This window comes from Malaya genurostris, chromosome 3, assembly GCF_030247185.1.
Source record: "Malaya genurostris strain Urasoe2022 chromosome 3, Malgen_1.1, whole genome shotgun sequence".
Taxonomy (NCBI): domain Eukaryota; kingdom Metazoa; phylum Arthropoda; class Insecta; order Diptera; family Culicidae; genus Malaya; species Malaya genurostris.
Window position 1 is genome coordinate 117,817,223 of NC_080572.1, and position 20,986 is coordinate 117,838,208.

The 20,986-nt window shown below is 40.0% G+C and overlaps 1 protein-coding gene across 3 annotated transcripts in view; it reads left to right on the forward strand.

The window, feature by feature from the left end:
• The window catches only part of LOC131439120 (mediator of RNA polymerase II transcription subunit 12), a 42,456-nt gene extending 23,433 nt beyond the window's left edge, over nt 1-19,023 (forward strand). For 2 of the 3 annotated variants that reach the window (XM_058609746.1, XM_058609747.1), the window contains 4 exons: nt 21-6,005; nt 16,187-16,294; nt 16,371-16,818; nt 16,899-19,023. In XM_058609746.1, coding sequence (XP_058465729.1) covers nt 21-6,005; nt 16,187-16,294; nt 16,371-16,818; nt 16,899-17,014 — 6,657 coding nt within the window. In that variant the 3' untranslated portion in view covers nt 17,015-19,023. The remainder of the gene's footprint in view (nt 1-20; nt 6,006-16,186; nt 16,295-16,370; nt 16,819-16,898) is intronic. The other variant, XM_058609749.1, reaches the window with a different exon arrangement.
• The last annotated feature ends 1,963 nt before the right edge of the window (nt 19,024-20,986 follow it).

A 20,986-nucleotide genomic window follows, 5' to 3' on the forward strand; every position in this document is an offset into this window, starting at 1 on the left:
AAAAACAAAATTCATTTCAGAACGAGTTCCCCTCCCTGGATGGCACTGGTCAGTATGGTCCGAACAGCAAACAACAACCCCATCACTACGATGGCAACGACGGTCGATCGGCAAGTCAGTATATGGATGGTCCGCAGGTCAGTTTGAGACCACAGACGGATGCTGCCAGTTGGATGCAACAACAGCAGCAAGGCAGTGGAAGCGGAAGCAACGTAGGCGGTATGAACGGGCCAAACAGCAACCAACAGGGCCAGGGCCACCAACAACAACAACAGCAGCAGCAGCAGCAAACACCACTTCCGCCACAATTCCGAGCTCTGATGCCACCGTTCATGTATCGTGGCAGCGGAGGCGCAGGTGGAAACTCTGTCACTCCACCTCCCTCGAACGAAGAAATGAGTCGTGGTGGCAGAGATGGTGGTGGTGGAGGAGGCAGTGGAAGTGGAGGGCGAAACAACAGCAACAGTGCATACAACAGTATGTTACCAAGTTTTGTTCAACCCTCGTCCAATCATCATCCATCTCAAGGATCAAGTTTTTCACCAACGCAATCTGGTGGTAGATACCGTGATTCCTTTGCTGGAGCGCGTCGAAATCAAATGCAACCTCCGCGACTTGCAAATCGTCAGCAGCAACAGCAACAACAGCAACAGCAGCAGCAGCACACGCCACAACATCAACACGACGATCCTCGTGTACAACAAACTGCTCCCCCGTACGTAGAACCAGATATTGTTGTTCAGAGGCCTATCATACGCGACGAAGAATTGCAGCGTATTGAGGCGATTTCTAAAGACGAAGGTTGGGCAAAGGACGACGAGATCGATTATAACCAGAAGCTGCAGTTTTCCGATGATGAATCGGAACCAAGTCCCGCAAAAGAGGTGCAACCAGTGGCCCAGACAACAACGCATGAAAAAAATCATATACCGCAATCCCAAACACAGCAACAACCACCACAGCATCAACAACAACAGCAACAGCCACAACAGCAGCAGCAACAACAACAACAACAACAGCAGCAACAACAACAACAGTTGCAATCACAGCAGGATGATGAAAAACGGATGACTTGGAGCCGGGAGGTGGACCGAGAATACGATAGGTTTGACCAGGAGCGATCGGATATTGAACGACAAGAGCGTGATCGAGAACAACAGCAATCATCAGTACGTTCCACTCAACAAAATGGTCACGTTGGTGGTCGAGGTGGTTTGGATGCGGAAGCAAAGGAACGACTAAAACAACGCCGTGAAGAAGATCAACGACGCGAAATGGAGCGAAAGCAAGCCGCTGCTAAAAAGCTGCTAGAGCTAGAGCAGAAATTGAACCGGAAAAAGTCCGAGGACACAGGAGTATCACCTAGTGGTCCTTCAGTGAAAGATGAAGATGAGCACGAACGTGAACAGCTCGCATCGGGTTATAGCGATTCTACTGAAGGAAAAGATCGTAACAGCTCCGGTAGTCGTGGAGATCGTGAAAAGGTTGATTCGAAGGAGCAACGGGATCGTGATAGGGAACGGTATGAGTACGGGCGACATGATCGATATGATCGCGACAGACCGGATCCAACTCGTGAAGGATGGGATATGCCTGCGTTTTCGAAGACTTTCCAAACAAATTTGCCGCCGCGATTTATGAAACGTAAGCTGGAACGAAACCCCTCTGGTAACAGTTTACAGGGAAGTCACTTTGCCGCCAGAGATCAACCGAATAGTCGCAACAGTACCAGCACTGCCAACCAAGGATCAACCGTTCAATCTCAACCCCAGCCACAGCAGCAGGGTGATGGTAAGAGTGTCCCATTTGCACAGCAGTACGATCCACGTTTTATTCACAGCCAGCAAAGTTACGGAAAAACGCAATCAACCGGTGGATCCCAAAGAAGAGGTGGTCCGGGTGATGATGGAACGCGTGGGCGGGACTACAGAGATCGTGGTGATGAACGGGAAATGCTGCGGGATCGTGATAGAGACCGTGACCGGGAAATGATTCCAAGAGAAATTATGAAGCGTCGGATTGATTCGGAGGAGGATGATCGATTCAGCAGCAGTGGCAGGGAGTCCTCGAGCAAACTGAGCGGTGGTCGAACGACTCCACAACTGGTCAGAAGTGTTTCGGACACATCGCAACGTAAAACCAGCGTCTCTAGTGATGATAATTGTCGTCAGATGGAACATTATACTAGCACGAAGGAATCCATGGGTTCGTGGGAATCTGAAGTGGAAAAAGAAGATCGCAGACAAGTGGAAGCGGCAGTTGTGCTTGCTAAAGAAAGTCAGATGCAGCAGTTCCACCAGCAGCAACAACCGACGGATAATCGTCGAACGTCAGAGTCGTCGGTAATATCTGAGGGTGAACCGAAGCAAATTCTTCATCGAATCAAAGAATCGTCACCATCGCTTTCTGAGGAACCAAGTAGAGCAGAGACAGCCGCCGATGAGATAAAATCCAATGAACCCAAGTTACAATTGAATGCCTGGGAAGATACTGTTGAAGCTTGGGGAGATGGAAATGAAGCGTCAACAAAATCACACGATTTGAGTTTGACGTCAGCAGATGAGAAAAAAAATGCTTCCGGGTCTGATGGAGTGAAAGCCGAATCAATAAGTGGAAGAATATCTGAGTCGGATAGCAAAATGAATACTTCCCAGGGAAGTGCTGCTAGTGGTAAGGAATCAGACGATAGTAAATATGGATCCAAAAAACCGGTGCATCAGAGATTGGCAGGCAGACATGAATCGCGTGGTGGAGGTCATTCAAGAGGGGGCTACGGCAGTGGATATCCTCGCGGCGGTGGTAGCTGGGGTCGAAGAGGTGGTGGAGGTGGTGGGAATTCTCGAATGGGACATGGAAGAAATTATAACCAAGACTATTGGAGTGAGTCGGATTATTCGGAGGATGGCGAGGAAGAATTTAAAAAAGATGGAAAGTACGAACGGAAGGACGGTAGTCATTATAGGCACGGTAATTCATCTGGCGGACAAGGACATAATATAAAAGAAGGATTTGCTCCTCGTGGAGAGCCATCTCGCCGCGGACGAGGGGGAATGAGTTCTTCGGTGGGCGGACCCGGATTCCGTAAACCGACTGTTGGTAAAAAGATAGACGGTTACGGGCCGCCCAGTTCGAAAAGTCCTTTCGGAAGCAATGAAGAAAAGGTTGACTCGAAGCACCAGTCAACTGGGAAGGACGTTAAGTTATCCGAGCAAGCCAACTGCAGTGAAGATCGTACGAAACAAAAACAAGCAGCACTAAGTGCTGGTCTGACAAACAAACCCACGGGTCCGAAATTGCCGCAGAGAAGCCCTTCGGGCAGTATGAAGCCTCCGGGAAAACCAGCGGAAGAGACAATTTCTGATCAAGAAAAATTGAAGGTAACAGATAAGTTGCCTATGGATAAAAAACCTCGTAATGACAGTAAAAACGAAACGCACGACGAAAAAGTTAGCAAAGAAAAAGTTAAAACAGACAGCGAAAATCACGATTCAGAAGAAAAAGAAGGAGTCAAAGGAGGAGTTAATCGTATCAAACAGCAGCAGCAGCAGCAACCTCATTCTTCGAAAGGTGTACAACAACAATCGGCTGGACTACTGGGCAAATCTTCTGCACCTGTGAAATCCGTTGTTACGACTATCGCAGGCCAAACTGTTACAACGACTCAAAAACATACAACGGCTGTTGTTGTTGGAGCTCAACCTAAAGCAAATCAAGATATTCGTAACCAGGCGAACAATGTCCGTTCACCCAATCTTATTGCTCCACGTCTAGTAAAACAAAAAGATAGATCACGAGAGGGCGGATTCCAGGAGAGCCAGCAAAGTGGAACGGAAACAAACGACTCTGAGGCGAATGTTACTTCAAATATGATACCACAACAAACCCAGTCGCTACCGGATAAAGTGGCCACACTGAATATAAATACTACCAAGACTGATACTAGTAAGCAACTTCTGGATGGTACCACACCACCGGTAAACACGATCATTTTTGAGAACCGAAATTACAAATCATCTTCTGCGGCGACAGTTTCTACAGTAGTAGTGCAACAGCATCATCATGTTCAGCAGCAACAGCAGCAGCAGCAACAACAACAGCAACAGCAGCAGCAAGTTCAGCAACAAAGCCAATTACAAGGAGCACCTCCGCCTCAAATGAAACGACAACATTCTGGAGGTCCCAATGTGCCTCTGGTAGCTCTTCAGCAGCAGCAGCAACAACAACAACAACAGCAACAGACAATTATTCACATGGGAAAACCCGATCATCAGGTGCGACATCCGTCCCAAGAGGAAGCGTTCAAATCAAGTGGTGGCATTCAATCCACTACTGGGTCAATGCCGGAAATGATGGAACAACCACCACAGCCCCAGCGTCCTCATTCGGCAAACGGGCCACCGCAACAACAACAACCACAAATTCAACAGCAACAACCAAGCCAAGCGTCTTTGCAACAGCCAACGTCCCAGCAAGGCCAGTCGAACTCACAAACCGATGCAATTTCGAATGCTCTCCAGGGAATGACTTTCCAAAAACCAGCGGATGCCGATTATGATAAGGAAATCAAACCATTTTCATTCGAGAATGATTATTCGCAGCTTATCGAAGCGAAACAAAAAGCAGCTGGTCTCTGTCTTCCTAAAACGCAAAATATGATTTCTCCGTCAACGGCCGAGCTTAATTTGAAAATAGCTAGCGTGAAGAAGGTTTGGGAGATGCCAACGGTTGCGGAACACACTGGTGATGATCCCACTAGCGCTGCGGCAGCTGCAGTACATTTGGCAGCAAATTTCGCAGCCGTTTCGTCACAGCATCAGCAACATTTACACCAGTTCCAACATTCTCATGGTAACCTTTCTCATAGCCATCCTGTTCACACACTGACTGCGGCAACCGGGCAGTCATACGCTAGTAGCTTTGGACAAGAACAAGCTTCGCTTGAACATTTCGGTAAACCAAGTAACGAAGGAGTGACTGGAACCGATGTTGACACCGGTTACAACTCTCAACAGCATACCATTGTCGGACAAGGAAATGTTCAGCATCAAGCATCTAACATGAACATGAAACACGCAGCGGATGTGCTGGCAAACAATGCCCAAGTATGCAAAGTGAAACCAACGCAACAAAATATGCATCAATCTACTGGATTGGGCCTTTCGCCACCTCCAATGCAACAAGGCAATATGCCATCCGCACCACAAACATACTATCCACCCTCTCAGTACGGTATGTCTACCATTCCTTCGCCACCGGCAGTGATCTATAATTCTTCAGCAATGCCTTCACAAGGTGGTCTCTATAATCCATTCCAAATTGAAGCAGCTGGTCGTTCGCAGTTCTCCCAATTTCCAGCTCCCTATGGCACCACGGGCACCACTCCGTACAATGCTTACATGACTACTCCTCCAAATCTTCAAACCGCTCCGACCCCAGATATGTACCAGAGTCTAGCATCGCAGTTCCGCATGAGTGGCGCCGTCCAGTCCCCTTACAATCCGTCGCCTTCGCAACAACTGAACAATCCAAGCACAATGCTTATTTCATCCAGCACAAACTCACTCATGTCATCGTCGGTGAAACCTTCGTCCCAACAAATCGGTGCAATTGGTTCTAAGAGTGGTTCCGTTGGCCAACCGTACGGCCAGCAATACATGGGCATGTTTCAACCAGCACCGCTTCAGAATAATAACTACTACTCAAACTCAGCTGGTGGGCAGAGTGGATTTTTTGGCGGTGCCGGAGCTACACAAAGTTTCGGCATCCAGGCGGCTGCTGCTGGTATGTTCGGTGGTCATGGAGGACAGACTCCGTCCAGTGCTCCTCCACAACAACAGTTGCCCAATTATGCCGGTACATCGCAGTATCTTAGTTCACCACTACTGGCCAATGCTGCCATTTCGCAACAGTACCGGGGAGGACCAACTAATAATCCACAGTCGGCGGCGGCAGCGGCAGCTGCCTACATGAAGAACAGTCAGCCCCAATCGCACATGCAGGATCCCGTGAGTTATCAATCGTATAAACTCTAAATGTCACATTTTTTTTCTTATGTCGTTGTATCCTGATTTTGCTGAAGTTCGTTCATTTTTGGTGACTACAAATTGTGAGAAAATAGAGTTTGAGGTGATTTTGAACACCGTGTGATTGTGGATAACCGTGTTATTGGCAATAGAGAATATTTTGTTTGATGTATACTGAATCTATTACAAGAACGTTTGTACCGTCCGATAAATTATGTGTTGATAAAAATTGAAATAAAGCCGAAAAATGCGTTATTCATATATTTTTTTCTTTTTTTATTCGTTAACTGTGTTCAATTTCACCTCGTCTCCGATCGGTTCAGCAGTTCAATTAGATAGAACCAACTAGCTAGGTCAACGCATAGCTCAGTGGTTTTTGTTTTGAAACTTGGAGATTCATCAAGAAATTTCGTAAATTGTGTATTTGTGTAAGTTTTTTTTATTGTATAGATTGGATACAATGTTGTAGTATGTTGTGCGTATAAATATATCATTGGCTATCCAGTAACTTCAAATTGTACCCTAGCCTGTGTTCACTTCTATGAAAATGTCTAAGATTTTTGGGAATCACTTTGATGCATTTTTGACATTTGACGCTTTTGGATGAGTTGAATTTTTAAAAACGGCATATGTAAAATTTTAGGCAACAGCAATTGAAATTTTCGAATGACTTATTTTTATTCATCTGTTTTGTTTTTTTTTCATTATTCAAGCTCTCAAGATTACTTGAAGAAATTACAGTTCTGATCTATCCCTGCGTTAACGTTCAATATACAAGGTCAATTTATTCTTGTATCAGAACTGCACGAAACTCGTAAATACGAATGTGTTCCCATGATGTTAAAGGGTTGAAGGGGGTTACGATAAAAAATTGGCAAACAAGAATGTGTGTAAATCGATCAAACATTTTACTGAAAAAAAAACAATTTTTTACTCAAGTTTCAAGTCGTACAGAATAAAGTAGAATTTTTCACTCATCTATTTTTTTAGTGAATACAAATTGTCGGGCCTTTTGTTTAATTCATTCTATCAAGTTTTGACAGCCATAGGAACAGATGGCCTGTCATATGCGCTATTTTTCTGCGAACTTCGAAAGCGTAATGTGTTCGAAAATGGCCCGGAGAACGGAGCCATTCGAACCAGTTCATCGAGACGCAAACGGTTTTTCTTAGATTCAAATGAATAGTCTTGTGGTCCTTTACAAAATTCCTGAATTTTATTTGATTATGACTTCCAATGTCAGAATTACATGATGTTATAAAAAAAATGAAAAAATGTCCTCAAATTTTTCTCATAGATGGCTGAGACGATTTTCTCAATTTTAGTTTTAAATGAATCCGACCTCTGGTTCCGCAATTACATAATGATCACCACTTTTTTTTCATTCTGCGGTTTTTTCATAAATGACAATGTAAAAGGTGCCATTTCCTTGAAAATTGTTCATAAATTTTTGTGGTTTGTAGATCTTATTAGTTGATGATTAAATAAACTCACTTCAGTTTTTCCGACTTCAGAAGTACCGGAAATGAAGGAAAAAACTATGAAATGGAACTCACTTAATTTCTCCGGGATGATTTTCAAAACATAGATTATCGACTTTAGCTACATCGGTCCCCAGTTTCCGGTTCTGGAACAGTGATTCAATACAATCAAGTTTTTCTTATGCGGTTTTTATACGGTTTTTTATGCGAAATTTTCAAAGTTATGCGGTTTTCTTGTTTTGTCGTAAAAATGCATGATGTCCCCGGCGAACGACTGAATAATAAAAACCGAGGAAAAATAAACGATAACTAATCTCAAAGATTATGATGTTCCATGTATTTCTAACATTTGGCATAATTTTTTTCTATTTCGAAAATCTCAAAATTACAAAGTCGATATTTTTCAAACAAGATCTTTTTTCAGTAAATACCAGATCTCAAAGTTTCATGAATTTTGAAGACATTGTCAGTTCCAAATATGTTTTTTTTCTTAGTTTTTTCATTGCGAATTTTCAAAGTAATGTGATTTTTTTTAATGCGGCACGTATCTTCTTGGGATGTATGACTTTCTCCCGAAAACCATTTCCCAGAAAATAAAGCAACGAAGCGTTATCCCCAGAATGTACCGTTCTCCAGAAAACCATATTCACGAAGGTACTAATTAGTAGAAAGACATACAACAGAATGTACCATTCCCCAGAATGACATCTCCCAGAAGAAGCAAATATCTAGAAACTGTTTCCCCAAAATGGAAAATAATACAGAAACAACATAGGAACAGATATTTTATTAGAAAAACATCTACTAGAATCAGACGCGTTTACATGGGGGGGTTTATGGGTTCAAACCCAAACATAGCTTCTTTAAATTGGGTATCTGTTTTTGTATATAGTATTGTTGTACTTCATTATAATTGAAGCAATCTTCGTATTCCAAAAAATGGGTCTTTATTCATCCAATTCAAAGTACAAAGTGAAAATTCTATATTCCTGTTTCTATGGTTAGCTATGGTAAGTCCACGGGTTGTCTCAACAAACAGCAAATGTCGTCACTTGCTATGTTAGTGGCCAACATACCTCCTTCGTTATTTCCAGAATACCAGAAAAGGTTCAAGTCTTGATGGTATCTGGATCATACGTTTCGGTCGGCTTGTACTTGGTTCCTGATTAGTATTCGACTGAACAATCGGCTGTTTCGTTTCGTTCAGATTGTAACCAGAAGCTCCTAAATCAGGCTGAGCTGAATCATTGGGATTTGGTTTGTCTTTGAATTTGGAAGGATTTTCTTCAGGTTCTTGAGGTACTGGAATCGGGGTAACTTACAATCCAAACTCATCGACGAAAATGTTGAGTGGAGAATTTTTATTAGATTCGTCTTCTTGCTCACTATAGCGATGCATAGTTTGATTTGCATGTGATCTGATGAGTTTCCTTCTCCCATGCCAGTCATTCAGAAGAACGTTAAAGTGTACTTCACCGATAGCTTCAATGATAAACCCAGGAGCCCATTTCCATTTTGAGTTACTTTGGTAGACCTTCGCATAAACTTTGTTACCTTGGGGTGGATCATGTAAGGTGATAAGTGACTATCACCTCCTGGTGATAAAGAGGTGATCACCAGAATGTTTGGAATCACCGAAGGTGATCACTTTTACTATCACCATCACCGGTGGTTGAGCCCAGGGATGCCAGGTCATTTTTTCGAAAATCTGTGATCAAACCCAAAACCTGTCTATGAAAATCTGTGACAGTTTTCCGTACCACAATAGCAGTTCAAAATCAATTTGGTGAGCAAAAAAAAGGTCTCACTACCCTTTTTCCGTACCATTATAGCAGATCGAATTCAATTTAGTGAGCAAAAAAAAAACAAAGGAAAAAGGTCTCGCCACCAACACGCTCTGTACCTTTTTCCTCAACCGCTCTGTACTTTTTGGTGCTAAACTGTGCTCGATTTCAAAAATCTGTGATTTATTCAAGAATCTGTGAACTTTGGTACATTCTGGGAATTTTTTTCTGGATTTTATTACTTTCTAGAGTTTGTATTTCTGAAGATTAGTACTTTCTGGGCAATGAATTTCTGGGGCAAAGGCTTCGGTTTTTTATGTTCAGGAGAATAGTTTTCAGGGAAATGTCATAGAACCTCTTCTTGTATAAAAAAAGATTTTGAATGTATTCCCAAACGGAGCACACTCCAATTTCCCAAAGATGGCATAACCGATTTGAATTAACTTAGATTCAAATACTTTCGGTTCCGCAACTACAAGGTGATGGGGGCATAAACTTTCAAACCGTCGTGTCGACTGTCGCACAGGGGTTCAAAACTGAAACTCATGTCGTTAATTGCTTTACGATTTTATCGTAAACTTTTTCTTGCTGGTGCTTTCCGTAAAGTTGTAGAGAGTGTTCTACAAAGTAGTAGGTGTCTTCTGCAAAGTAGTAGAGAGTATCCGATAGCGTCAAGCATTATTTTCTCTTTGGTCAAGCCACGAGATTGAGTTTTTGAACCAAGTAGCCGAAAACCTGCATCCAACTGAAACAAAACTAACGATTTAAATTTAAATCGATTTCTATGAAAATGAACATATCAGTTGACACCTATCATCCGGGAACAATGTTGAGGACATGTTTGTAACATTTTTTAACTGTTTTTTTTATGAATTTCGAGATTTTCTTTCCTAGAGTCAAGACTGAGGAGTCATATCTACTGTTACGAAGACAGTTCCATCAATAGAAATCGACCTTCAATGTTAACTTCTCTTTCTGGGCAGCCTAGATAGCCGTGTAGTATCGGTAGCGGTTCTCAACTGGCTAAGAATAACACTACGGTCCACCTGTCCCGGTGGTATAAGTCCTCCAAACAGGTAAGCCGAGAGGCATCCGGCGGAATTTTTTCAACCAAGAATTGATCCACTGGTTTCCTGTTCAATGTCGTAATAGGCAACTGAAATGGGAGCCCGCAAGTCAAGGTGTATTTCCGTGCCGATGATTGAATGGCTGCAGGAGCTTTAATAATGCAGTAGTCGTAAACGGAATATTTGTGGGTTTTGCCCTTGCGAAGCTGAAAATTGCATGTCACAGTGAGACTGACTAATTGAATTCATAGACAGAAAATGTGTCTATTTTTAGCATATGTGTTATATAACCGGTCTTCATCGTATAACCGGGCTTCATTATCTTCATATTGGCCCTTATTACTGGTGAAAACCAAGTGAAGTGATTGAGACCCTTATTATCGGTATCACTTCACGGTGCAAATCGAGTGAAGTGAATTTAGGTCCTTATTACTAAAGTCGCTTCAGAGATAAAAGTAATTACTTAGATGAACTTGATGTCATTATGAACATCATGACACCAACATTTGGTTTAAAAATGAGTTTTTTCCACTATAGTGATCACTCCACTATGCGTGATACTGGTAATAGGTAAAATCAAGTGAAGTGATATGTGAGTGAAGTGAAAGTGGAAGTGAAAACGGTAATAAGGGCCATTATATGAATTCCAGTGGAGCTAAAGCAATTTATAGTAAACTCATTTCTGTTTATTTGATCTCACACAAAACTTAGTTGTTTATAGTGTAAGTTCATCACGCTGCCAAGCGAAGTGTGATATTCTACACAATCTTTCTTATCTGAACACTGACGATTATGGATCGTTTGTTGGATATGGTATTTTACTCAAATATCCGAGTTTCAAATGCGGGACAATGTAACTATTGTATTTACATCCAAGGTGAATGATGCAGTTGGGATTTCCTTCGCCGTTGAAAATTCGGATGCTGCAAATTGTCAGTCATCAACTATCGCTGACGAGCTACCACGAATGAAAGATCTAGCTTTATCATTGTCGACTAGTTGGATAAAGTACAAGATTCGTTCTTGGGATGCATCCAAACATGCCAGCTACTGGCGCAGCTTGTAAACTTGCGCTCAGACAACAGCATTTTTACCAGATTTGAATCTGAAAATGTAAAATGTTTATTGCATTCTTCCAAGCATCATTGCAGGATAATGGTCAGAGCTCTGACTGGACATTGCAAACTCACCTATCATATGGCTATTATTCAGCGTGCTGAGCATTATTTTTGTGATATGTGCAGTGGCGTCTCGTGACAAAATTCACGGGTTGTGCGCTGATTATGTGGTATGATACAGATGTAACAGCTCATTGTAAATGAAAACTAAAGATTGAAGAATGCATATTCGATTGTATTTTTCAATCCAATGAAATAACGATACACTTTTGGATGGGAAGATTTTATTAAACTTATCTCGTATTGTCGATACAATAGAATGATTCGGCGCTCTGCACGTCGAGCAAATCTGTCAATAACTTCATCAATAAAACCGCTTCGAAATTGCAACTAAGACAGCAATTTTTTTTCAACTGCCATAAGCATACGCCACTGAAGCTTCTCATGAAGGCATGCAGAGTCAAACGAAACTAAGAGAACAACAAATCTCAGAGCTGAACTAATTAATTCCTTCTCTTTTTGAATCAGTGCAGTAACTCATGTGAACGGAAAAGACACTAACGCAACGACAAGAGTTCCTTGAAATTTTATGTTGGATATATAAAATATTATATAAATAAATTATATAAAACCACCGTTTGGCTGTAATTCACCAAGCACAAGAAGCTTAGGATGAATTTGTGCATACTGGGCCCTGGGCAAAATCCCTCATTATTCTATATTCGGTACCTTCCCACCTGTTCTCATCGATTAGAGAATCCATTAAAAAAATGAATGCCGATGAGAATGCAGTTACCTTTTTCAATTTGACCTGCTGTGCAGTGCACGAGGTGCACATGAGTACGAGACGCCACTGGATTTCGATTGCGTACTTTAAAGCATCTGATATGTAACTGTCCCGCATTGACGCAACTACGTATCCGGGTTTTTTGGTTCTCCATACATGGTTGAAGCTAAAATTGATGGATATACTATCGTTTCTCATCCAATCTGGTAATAGTCAGAGGAGTTTATTGTTCTTCCTGGAGTGAATGAGTCATTTCTGTTTCTATCTTAAAAGGTTGTAGCCGATTGTTTGACATCCCTTTTCTTTCTGGCTTATTCCCAGGATTATTCCATTATCTTTTGAGGTATGTCGAAATAAAACTATGACTTGGCTGAAATGCTGCATTATTGAGTTTATTTTTATGAAATAATATATTTATTAAGACCCACTGCTTAAGCTCTGAGATACCGAGGGCATACAGTGCATTATTGTATACCTTTGATTCGTTTGGGGATACTCCAATGATTACAACAGTATAGATTTTCAACTACTTTCACTTCACTCGCATATCACTTCATTTGTTTTCACCGTGTATTAAAACCAGGAACAAAGGCCTTCTTTCCGGTTTCTAACAATTCCAGTTCATTGTCAGCAGGTTCAACGATTTTGGATCCAATAACTGTGTTTATGGTATAATTTTCACTTCTATCCGCGTCACATATTCGTCAGTGTGTGTTTACTTTCTTAGTGTGAGTCTACATTCTCCTCTTCCATCTTCTGCAATTTCGAGCATGTTCTATGTTGTGGACTTATTACTTTAGCATGGCCGGAGTAGATTTGTCAATTGAAGATTTTGGATAAATTGATGAATGTCGTGCAACATTTTCGTTCTACAGAATAATAACGTTCCATTTATTAAAATGTATTTTAACCATATATAACCATCGCGCCTTCCAGATTCTGAAAGAAACATAAACAAATCCACCTAGTGACTATTCTTTTTCGACTATCGAAACTTAAAATACACTTCACCCTCTTATTCTGGAACCGGAAGTCGGAATAAAAGACCTTTTGTTTGACCTCAGTTTGTGATAATAGGTTTAGTCATATCTGAAAAAATGAAGTGCGTTGGAGTTTTTCTGGATACCTATTTCCGGTTCTTTGGAAATCGGAAAGTGGGAACCGTTATAGTCGAAGACGGCTCTTCATCAACTAACATAACCTACAAATTGAAAGTTTATGAAAATCTCTGATAAAATGCATTGAGTTCCGTTTTTTGACGACTATTTCCGATACTATCAGCTAACAAGATCCACATATTGGAACAGTTTTAGGCTTGGTTTTTAGAATTTTTACGTTCATTGCATAGTCACTTAACCAAGTCACCCTATTATTCCGAAACCGGAGGTTTGATCTGATTAATATTTCATTGCAATGTATAGGATCATACGATCTTTCGCTTGAATCTAAATTTGTGCAAATCAGTCAACGAAAAATCGATCATTACTTCTGGTAGTTCTGAACCGGAAACCGATACGACCGGAGTGAGTTTGTTTGAAAGAAGATTTTGCTAATCACTGTTGGAAAAACAATCTTCAAATTGTTCTTTTTTTGTACTTATCACCCCGTAACCGGAAGTTAACTCTAAATAAAAGTTTGTGCACATATTCCCATTTTTGTTTGCACTAATCACCTTGTAATTGCGCAACTGGAAGTCAGATCCGGCTAAAATTTTGGAACTTTGTATGGCATCGCAAGACCTTTCCCTTGAGTCTGCTTTCCTTGGAATCGGTCGAGTGATCTATGAGAAAAGTGAGTGCACAAAATGTTGCATACTTATGTCGTTTTCGCTTGATGCCAAACCTAACCCAGTTTCCACTCTAACTGCTGTCAAACCGTTTGTTTGAAGCTAGTTTCGAACCTAGTTTTAACGTTGTTGAACTGAAAATCGAGTCAGTTTCGAACCTGATTGTTATATCAGGTTTGTTCAAACCCCCGTTGCTAAGTGCTAAATCAACACAGTTTCGTGAAAAGTGTTTGTTTGATGAAACTATTACAGACATTTTGCAATCTTCATTCGGGCCTTTGTTCAAAAGTCGATTTTTCACAGAATTCTATAGACTTTTTTTATGAGGAAGGCAAAACGCAAATAATCAAGCTGAGTATGATATGAAATAAAAATTGAAATGCTTTCGAAAGAGTATCAAGTATCTCACTTTTCGATCTGCGAATTAGAGCGGTTATGTCCGTTCTGCACTCTGAAAGTGAAAGTAAATATGAGAATAGCAAAAAGATAGCATTTCGATCGAACTGAATGCACAACGGTGTATATTGACTAGTTACCTCCAAATGCTAGTTACGTACTTGCTGGAATCAGAAGATTTTGAAGCAATTCTTTAGCGAAAGCCATTTTCACTCAATGAGCTATAAACAGGTGGTGCCAATCTATCCTAGCTGTGATAATCCCCTCTATACTCATGCTCGTCTCGAACAACGTTCAACTATTTACTGCACGAAAGAGAGAAGGGTGAAAATGAATAACCAATAATCGTAGAGAAACCGAATCTACTAATACATTCTTTGCTGCTGGTATACATCGTACATGTTCGTTTGTCATTCGTTCATTTACTTCACTCTTCGAATTGGTTGGAATAGCGTCACTGCGATGATTGTTGAATTTCATTCTTCGCGAAGCATTCTTCATCTAATAAATTCATCATATCTCGTGAGGTAGCAGCAATGGGGGAGTGCTGGGATATGGTTCAACACATAAGACTATGGTACTAATGCAGGAGGAAACGTCTTAATTTGCTTATTTCAAAGACAGCACGAACGATCCTCACGAATTAGATTTTCACGATGATCGCTGCATGAATATTCGTTCGATATATTCCCGTTAAATCATTCGGGGGTATGTTCAATGCGAATAACAACTGCAAGGAATAGAACTTCATGCGAGCAACGAAGCAGCGTCGGCTTCGTTCGCACCCAAACATACAGACAAGTCCGAATATCAGAGCGATTATCGAACAAAAGCGAAGGGAAGCGAACGATGATCATTGGCGTTGGTTGCATTTTTGATATTCGAGCAACATTGGTGCAGAGCACATGGCTTACTGGAATTTGGAGCAAAATAATATGGCGACTATTGCTACAAAAACCCTACATGTGTAGCGTATACAACTCATAAAGTTAGTGAATGAAATTGAGTTCTTCGTTAGTGAATAAATCCTCAGTGAATCGATGGATCATGAAATGTTCGTTTGAATTCTAATTCCTATACTCATTGAATCACAAAATAAAATTTGCAGTACTTCAAAATGATAATCTAATCATAAAACAAAGATTATGAAACCAATTTCATATTATTGGAGACTCTCTTATAAATATATTAAGTGATGGAATTGAAAGTTTTTTCATCTATATCATGAGGCAATACATGCAGTACATTTGTAATACTTATATCTGAAATTCATAATTCGTTTCTATGATTTTCGAAGGTAATATCGTCTGAGAATGTATGCAAGATCTCAATACACAAAAAGAGTTCAACATGGTAAAAAGAATGGAGGAACGGAGAAGAATGTTATGTCATAATCATCTTTTTTTTCATTAGAATTATCAGCAATTATGTTTGGGGCAATAATAACCACGCTAGTTGTACTACAAGTAGCACCTGTGTGTTCTTTTGAATTTATGTGAGGATCTTGAGGATAGAAGTTTCAACAAATTAAAGAATTACGTTGCTATCCATTCTCTTTCATTTCAAAAATTCATCATCCATTCCGTGTCAAAATTGATCAGTAAATTTTGCAATGATTGCCGCAACAGATGAATCTGTTTGTACGTCGCGGAGCATTCAAATTTCTCAACTCCCATAGGCTATTTGATGCAATTTGTTGTGAATAGTTGAATCTAAATTCGTTTTTCACTATCAACTCTTGCAGAATGGTCGACAGTTGAAAAGTCCTTTGAATACTGATGGGTTGAATAATTTGAAACAGATTCCACCACAAGCAAGTCCCCCACATCACAAGGGCTATGCAACGACCACGGTAAATTTTTACCACAATAAACAACTATAACTGTGATTTGTTAGATGTTCTAATGTTTCGTTTATTTTCTACGTAGTGGGAGCTGCAGAATCAGCTGATGCAACAACAACAGCAACAGAGTCAGCAGTCGAACCCACAGCAACAGGTTTCGCAGCAGCAAAATCCATCGCAGCACCCCCAACAGCAGCAACAGATGGGTCAACCACCGCAGTCACAGCAACCGAACACGAACCGGAACATGATGCAACCGAACCAACAGCCTCCGGTGGGACTAGGTGGAAGCGGTGCTGGTGGCCGTCCTCCGCCGCAAGGTGTGCAAGGTGCTGGTATGCCGCAGCGATATCCGTCTCCAATCCAACGACCGACTAACTACTCGCAGCCACCTGTTCCGGGTATGCACCAGCCACGACCCATGCGACAGTCCAACCACAATCCGGGTCAGCAACAGCAGCAGCAACAACCACCCAATATGGCACAATCGATGGGCAACCCGAATAAGCACTATTACGGTGGTGGCAATCGAGGTGAGTCGACGAGTTAGTTCGATTGTTGAACAAAAAAAAAACGCGAGCAATGTACGATGCTGTCTGTCTGTCTTCTACAGGTGGTGGCCACGTAAATACAATTAATGATCAAAACCTCGGCGGTAAACCGGGGGGAACAAACGAGAAACCCGTACTGGACAGTGAAGTGAATAAGGATGATTCCAAGAAGAAGTAAGTGCATAAGCAAAACTATTAATCTAAATTAAAAATGGGAAAAACGGTTACTTAGAGAAATACAGTGAAAGTGAGTTCTACTTGCAAAATGAGAGAAAAAGTATTCATTTTACAGTTATAGTGAGTGAAGCTAATAAAAGAAAATATCCATTTAGAAACAGTGAAACGAAACATAATGCACAGTAATTTCATCTAATATAATCGGAAATTGTGTATTATCGGTAAACATAATAATATTTATTATTTAAAACAGTGACGAAGTAAAATCAGAGAAAATTACAACAATATTTGTCATAAAATATGCATTGTTCTAATCAATGCAATTTTTTGCTTGAATGGCAAATGATAGAACACGGAATCGCATGCAAGATTTGGACTAGTTTCAATTCAAACAGGCTTTGTTAGGTATACTCCTAAAGACCAGTGAAATGAATCGGTTTGACTGATCTTCACTATAAACGGCAAATAAATGATGAACTTCTTACTGAACCTATCCATATTATATTGACCAGAGGGGCGTTTTCAGCATCCGTTTTTCATGCAACTATTGTAACTGACACAGGGACAAAACAAACAGAGGACTTGACTTCCGGTCGCTTCTATATGCGTTGATGCTGTACATGCGAATTTGTTTATTACACTGTAAAATTGTTGCTTGATTTGCAAAGACGGGAAGTATTGATAATTATCTAAATCGCAACTTTATAGAACCAAGCGCTATAATTGTTGAGCATTCTGTACTAAAAAAAATCCTAGCAACTAAGTGTTTCACTCACCTTCTAACACATACGGTGAGCTAACTCGAAAGAGACGATACATATAATGGAAAAGCTGTCAAATGCATGTTGCTGACACGGTAAATGGGATTCGGCGAGAAAATAAACTATTGCTAATAATACTACAACAACTACTACTACGACTACTACTAGATAAGGACTTTATATTAGAATGACTTATTTCCCCTGCTCCAATGCGATTATCGTAAATCAAGACTAGCAGGGGAATTCAATCGTCCTTCAGTGTTGCAAAAAAAAAAAAACTTTACTGCAGAGACACAGAGAAAAAAGTCTTCACACAAGATAGAAGCAAATCTTAGATTAAAAATCATATGAACAAGCAAATATTCAAAGAAAATAAAAACAAAGTGTGTCTACTCAGAAGACTATTAGCTTAATACAAGTGTAGAAGCAGAAAACACAAATGCTGAAACATAACATAAATTACATGCATAATAAAGCATCTATACATTATAAAACAACTATATTAGTAATTCACCTTATTAATTATTATGAAAGTAATATTATAAAGCTACAAAATGAAACGTGAAACATTGATTATAATTTGCCACAAAACTGCAATAGGCAGAGGTCAAATCGTGAAAAAGGTTTTGTTTACTTTTTCGATTTAGTATGACATTGTTGAAGAAGAGAAACGCGCATTAACCTAACCGAGTCATGTTTGAATATTCTGCGTAATTATAGTAATCGATTGCTAAACGAAAACAAAATATGAAAATTTAATGTAACAAACAAAAATAAAGATACACTATGACCGATAACACTGCAGAGTGAGTAGGTGAGAAGTGAAATTGGAGTAACATGAATTAATGAGAGATGAGTTTTTTAGTTCATATTTAAAGCAAAAAATGTTTTATTTATTTCTACTTTAACGATAAAATCATAACCGAAAAAAAAGTTAAAAAAAATGAGATGGTAATTAGAAAAAGAATACACCCACGCACGCATATAAGATAAAAAAACGAATACGAGGAAGCTGTGTGGATAAGTTCATATGATAGGAAGGTTGAAACGATAACAACTTTGAAGAGACATAATGGTTGAGAAAAGTAAAGCAGCAGCAGCAAAGCAGTACGTATGCTGAAGAAACATTATACAAATGAATACATCAAAGTATCTAAAACAATTCAAACAAAAAAAAAAAAGTTTATAAAATTCATAAAAGTGAAAGAAAAAAAAATAAAAAAATAAAATCGATAATACGAAAATCTAGGAAAACTAAAATAATTTTTTTATTGTATTCCGAACTGCATACCCTTAGTGCTTATGTCTTCACAATTTACTAGTCTATCATTGAAAATCACTCGTATTGTCGTTATGCGCATAATTGTCCCATATCCTATGGGATATACTATATATAGGGAACAGCTATACTTGGAGCGGCAGAGTAGTCCGTACTTTTTCTTAAATGGTTAATTATGTGACGTGTTGCGGTAAAATGAGAAATTGTATCCCTATGATGTACACCTCAAATCATATCTACAAGCCAAATCCATCAAAGTGAAAATGAAAAGAAAACGATAAATCCTTTTTAATGGTATGTCACCTGTCAACTGTGTGTTCTTTTCTGCTTAAACATAGTTGTACTGGGCACTTCCACACAATTGTCTTAAAATCGTATTAAAATTCGAATTAAAAACCCCTTCTTAATCCACCTAGTGGTGTTTAAATAGTCTCAAAAAATATTTTTACGATTACATCCTAGGAACAAAAAGTGTTCGTTATCGTTATCGATTTGGGCATTTCCGAGAAATTTTCGCGCATTGAAAACGCTTCGAATTATTGATCACCTATAAGATTATATCCCCTAAATCAGAAATGTTAAGTCAAGTCTTGACATTACATTCCTTTTGTGGAATTTGGCCTTTCTGTTTCAACAGACTTCGCAGCTGATTCTTAGTGTACAGAAACAATGCATGGCTAGTACTATGGATCCTACTGACACTAATGTCGTTTTTCATTGATTCCACTCGCTCGGTGCCAGTGTTTTGCCCTGACAGCCGATCAATGAGACGGTTTTGTAAATTTTGGTTTGCACACATGCTGCTCGGAAAAGAAAACGGGTGCAGAATAGTTGCCCGCGAATTGCCCCGAAAGTGCATTTTTTTCGTGCGGTGCAAATCAATGAAACACAGTGCACCGGATTTGATTGCCCGACTGCACGAAAAGTGCACGAATCGAGCAAAACACTCCACGAGTGTTCTCAATGAAAAACGACATAAGAATCCTTCCAGGTCGGGGCTCGAACATACGACAACAACTGTCTTGTAAGACCAGCGTCCTATGCATTGAACCACCAACACCGGACAACAGACATGTTCGTAGTTTTGAATTAAGCCTGTATATCGAAATTCGTTTAGTCATCTCCGAGGACATTGAGCTGATAAAAAAGTGCATTTAGTCGGTTTCGTTACTTATGCCGTTATATCTCCGGAACCAGAAGTGTCTGCCAATTGAACTTCAAGCTTCATCAGTGAACCAATAGTAGCAACCTGGCGAACGACCGTAACCGGGTGTAAATAAACGATATATAATAATAATAATAACCAATATTAGGTTTCAAACGAGCCTAATATGTTTGAAATTAGTTTAGTCATCTCCGAGAAAATTGAGCGGCACACAAACACAAACAGAGGGATTTTTCGTTTACGTCACTTCTGCGATCATATTTTCGGAGCCGGAAGTGCCCTATGATCTTCGAACTTGATCCACAGCCCAATAGTAGCTTTCAAACAAACCTAAACTTGTTGAAATTAGCTCAATCATCTCCGAGACAATTAAGCGGATAGATAGAACGAGAAAAGGAACACACACACACATGCACAAACAGACATTTTATGATGAGTCGACTGATGTATAACACTAGGGATCTACGAGGTTGTAATCCAAAGTTGTTATTTCAGCAATTCTATATCCTATGGATAAAGAAATACTGATAATATTTTATATGAAGTAACGGGCGAAATCATTCCCTCATAATTTCCGCCCGATTCTCTCGATCCCCGTCCATCAACTTCATTGGCTAACTTTCTCGTTCCTCCTTCCCTCGTCTCTTTACCATCTCGATGGCAACAAATTAGATCTCTATCGTTCTAAGTTATTTTGTCCACCAGATATTTTTGTTTTAATAGAACTCACTGAACGGTTACTTGAAATGAACTGTTTTGCCCATCTCT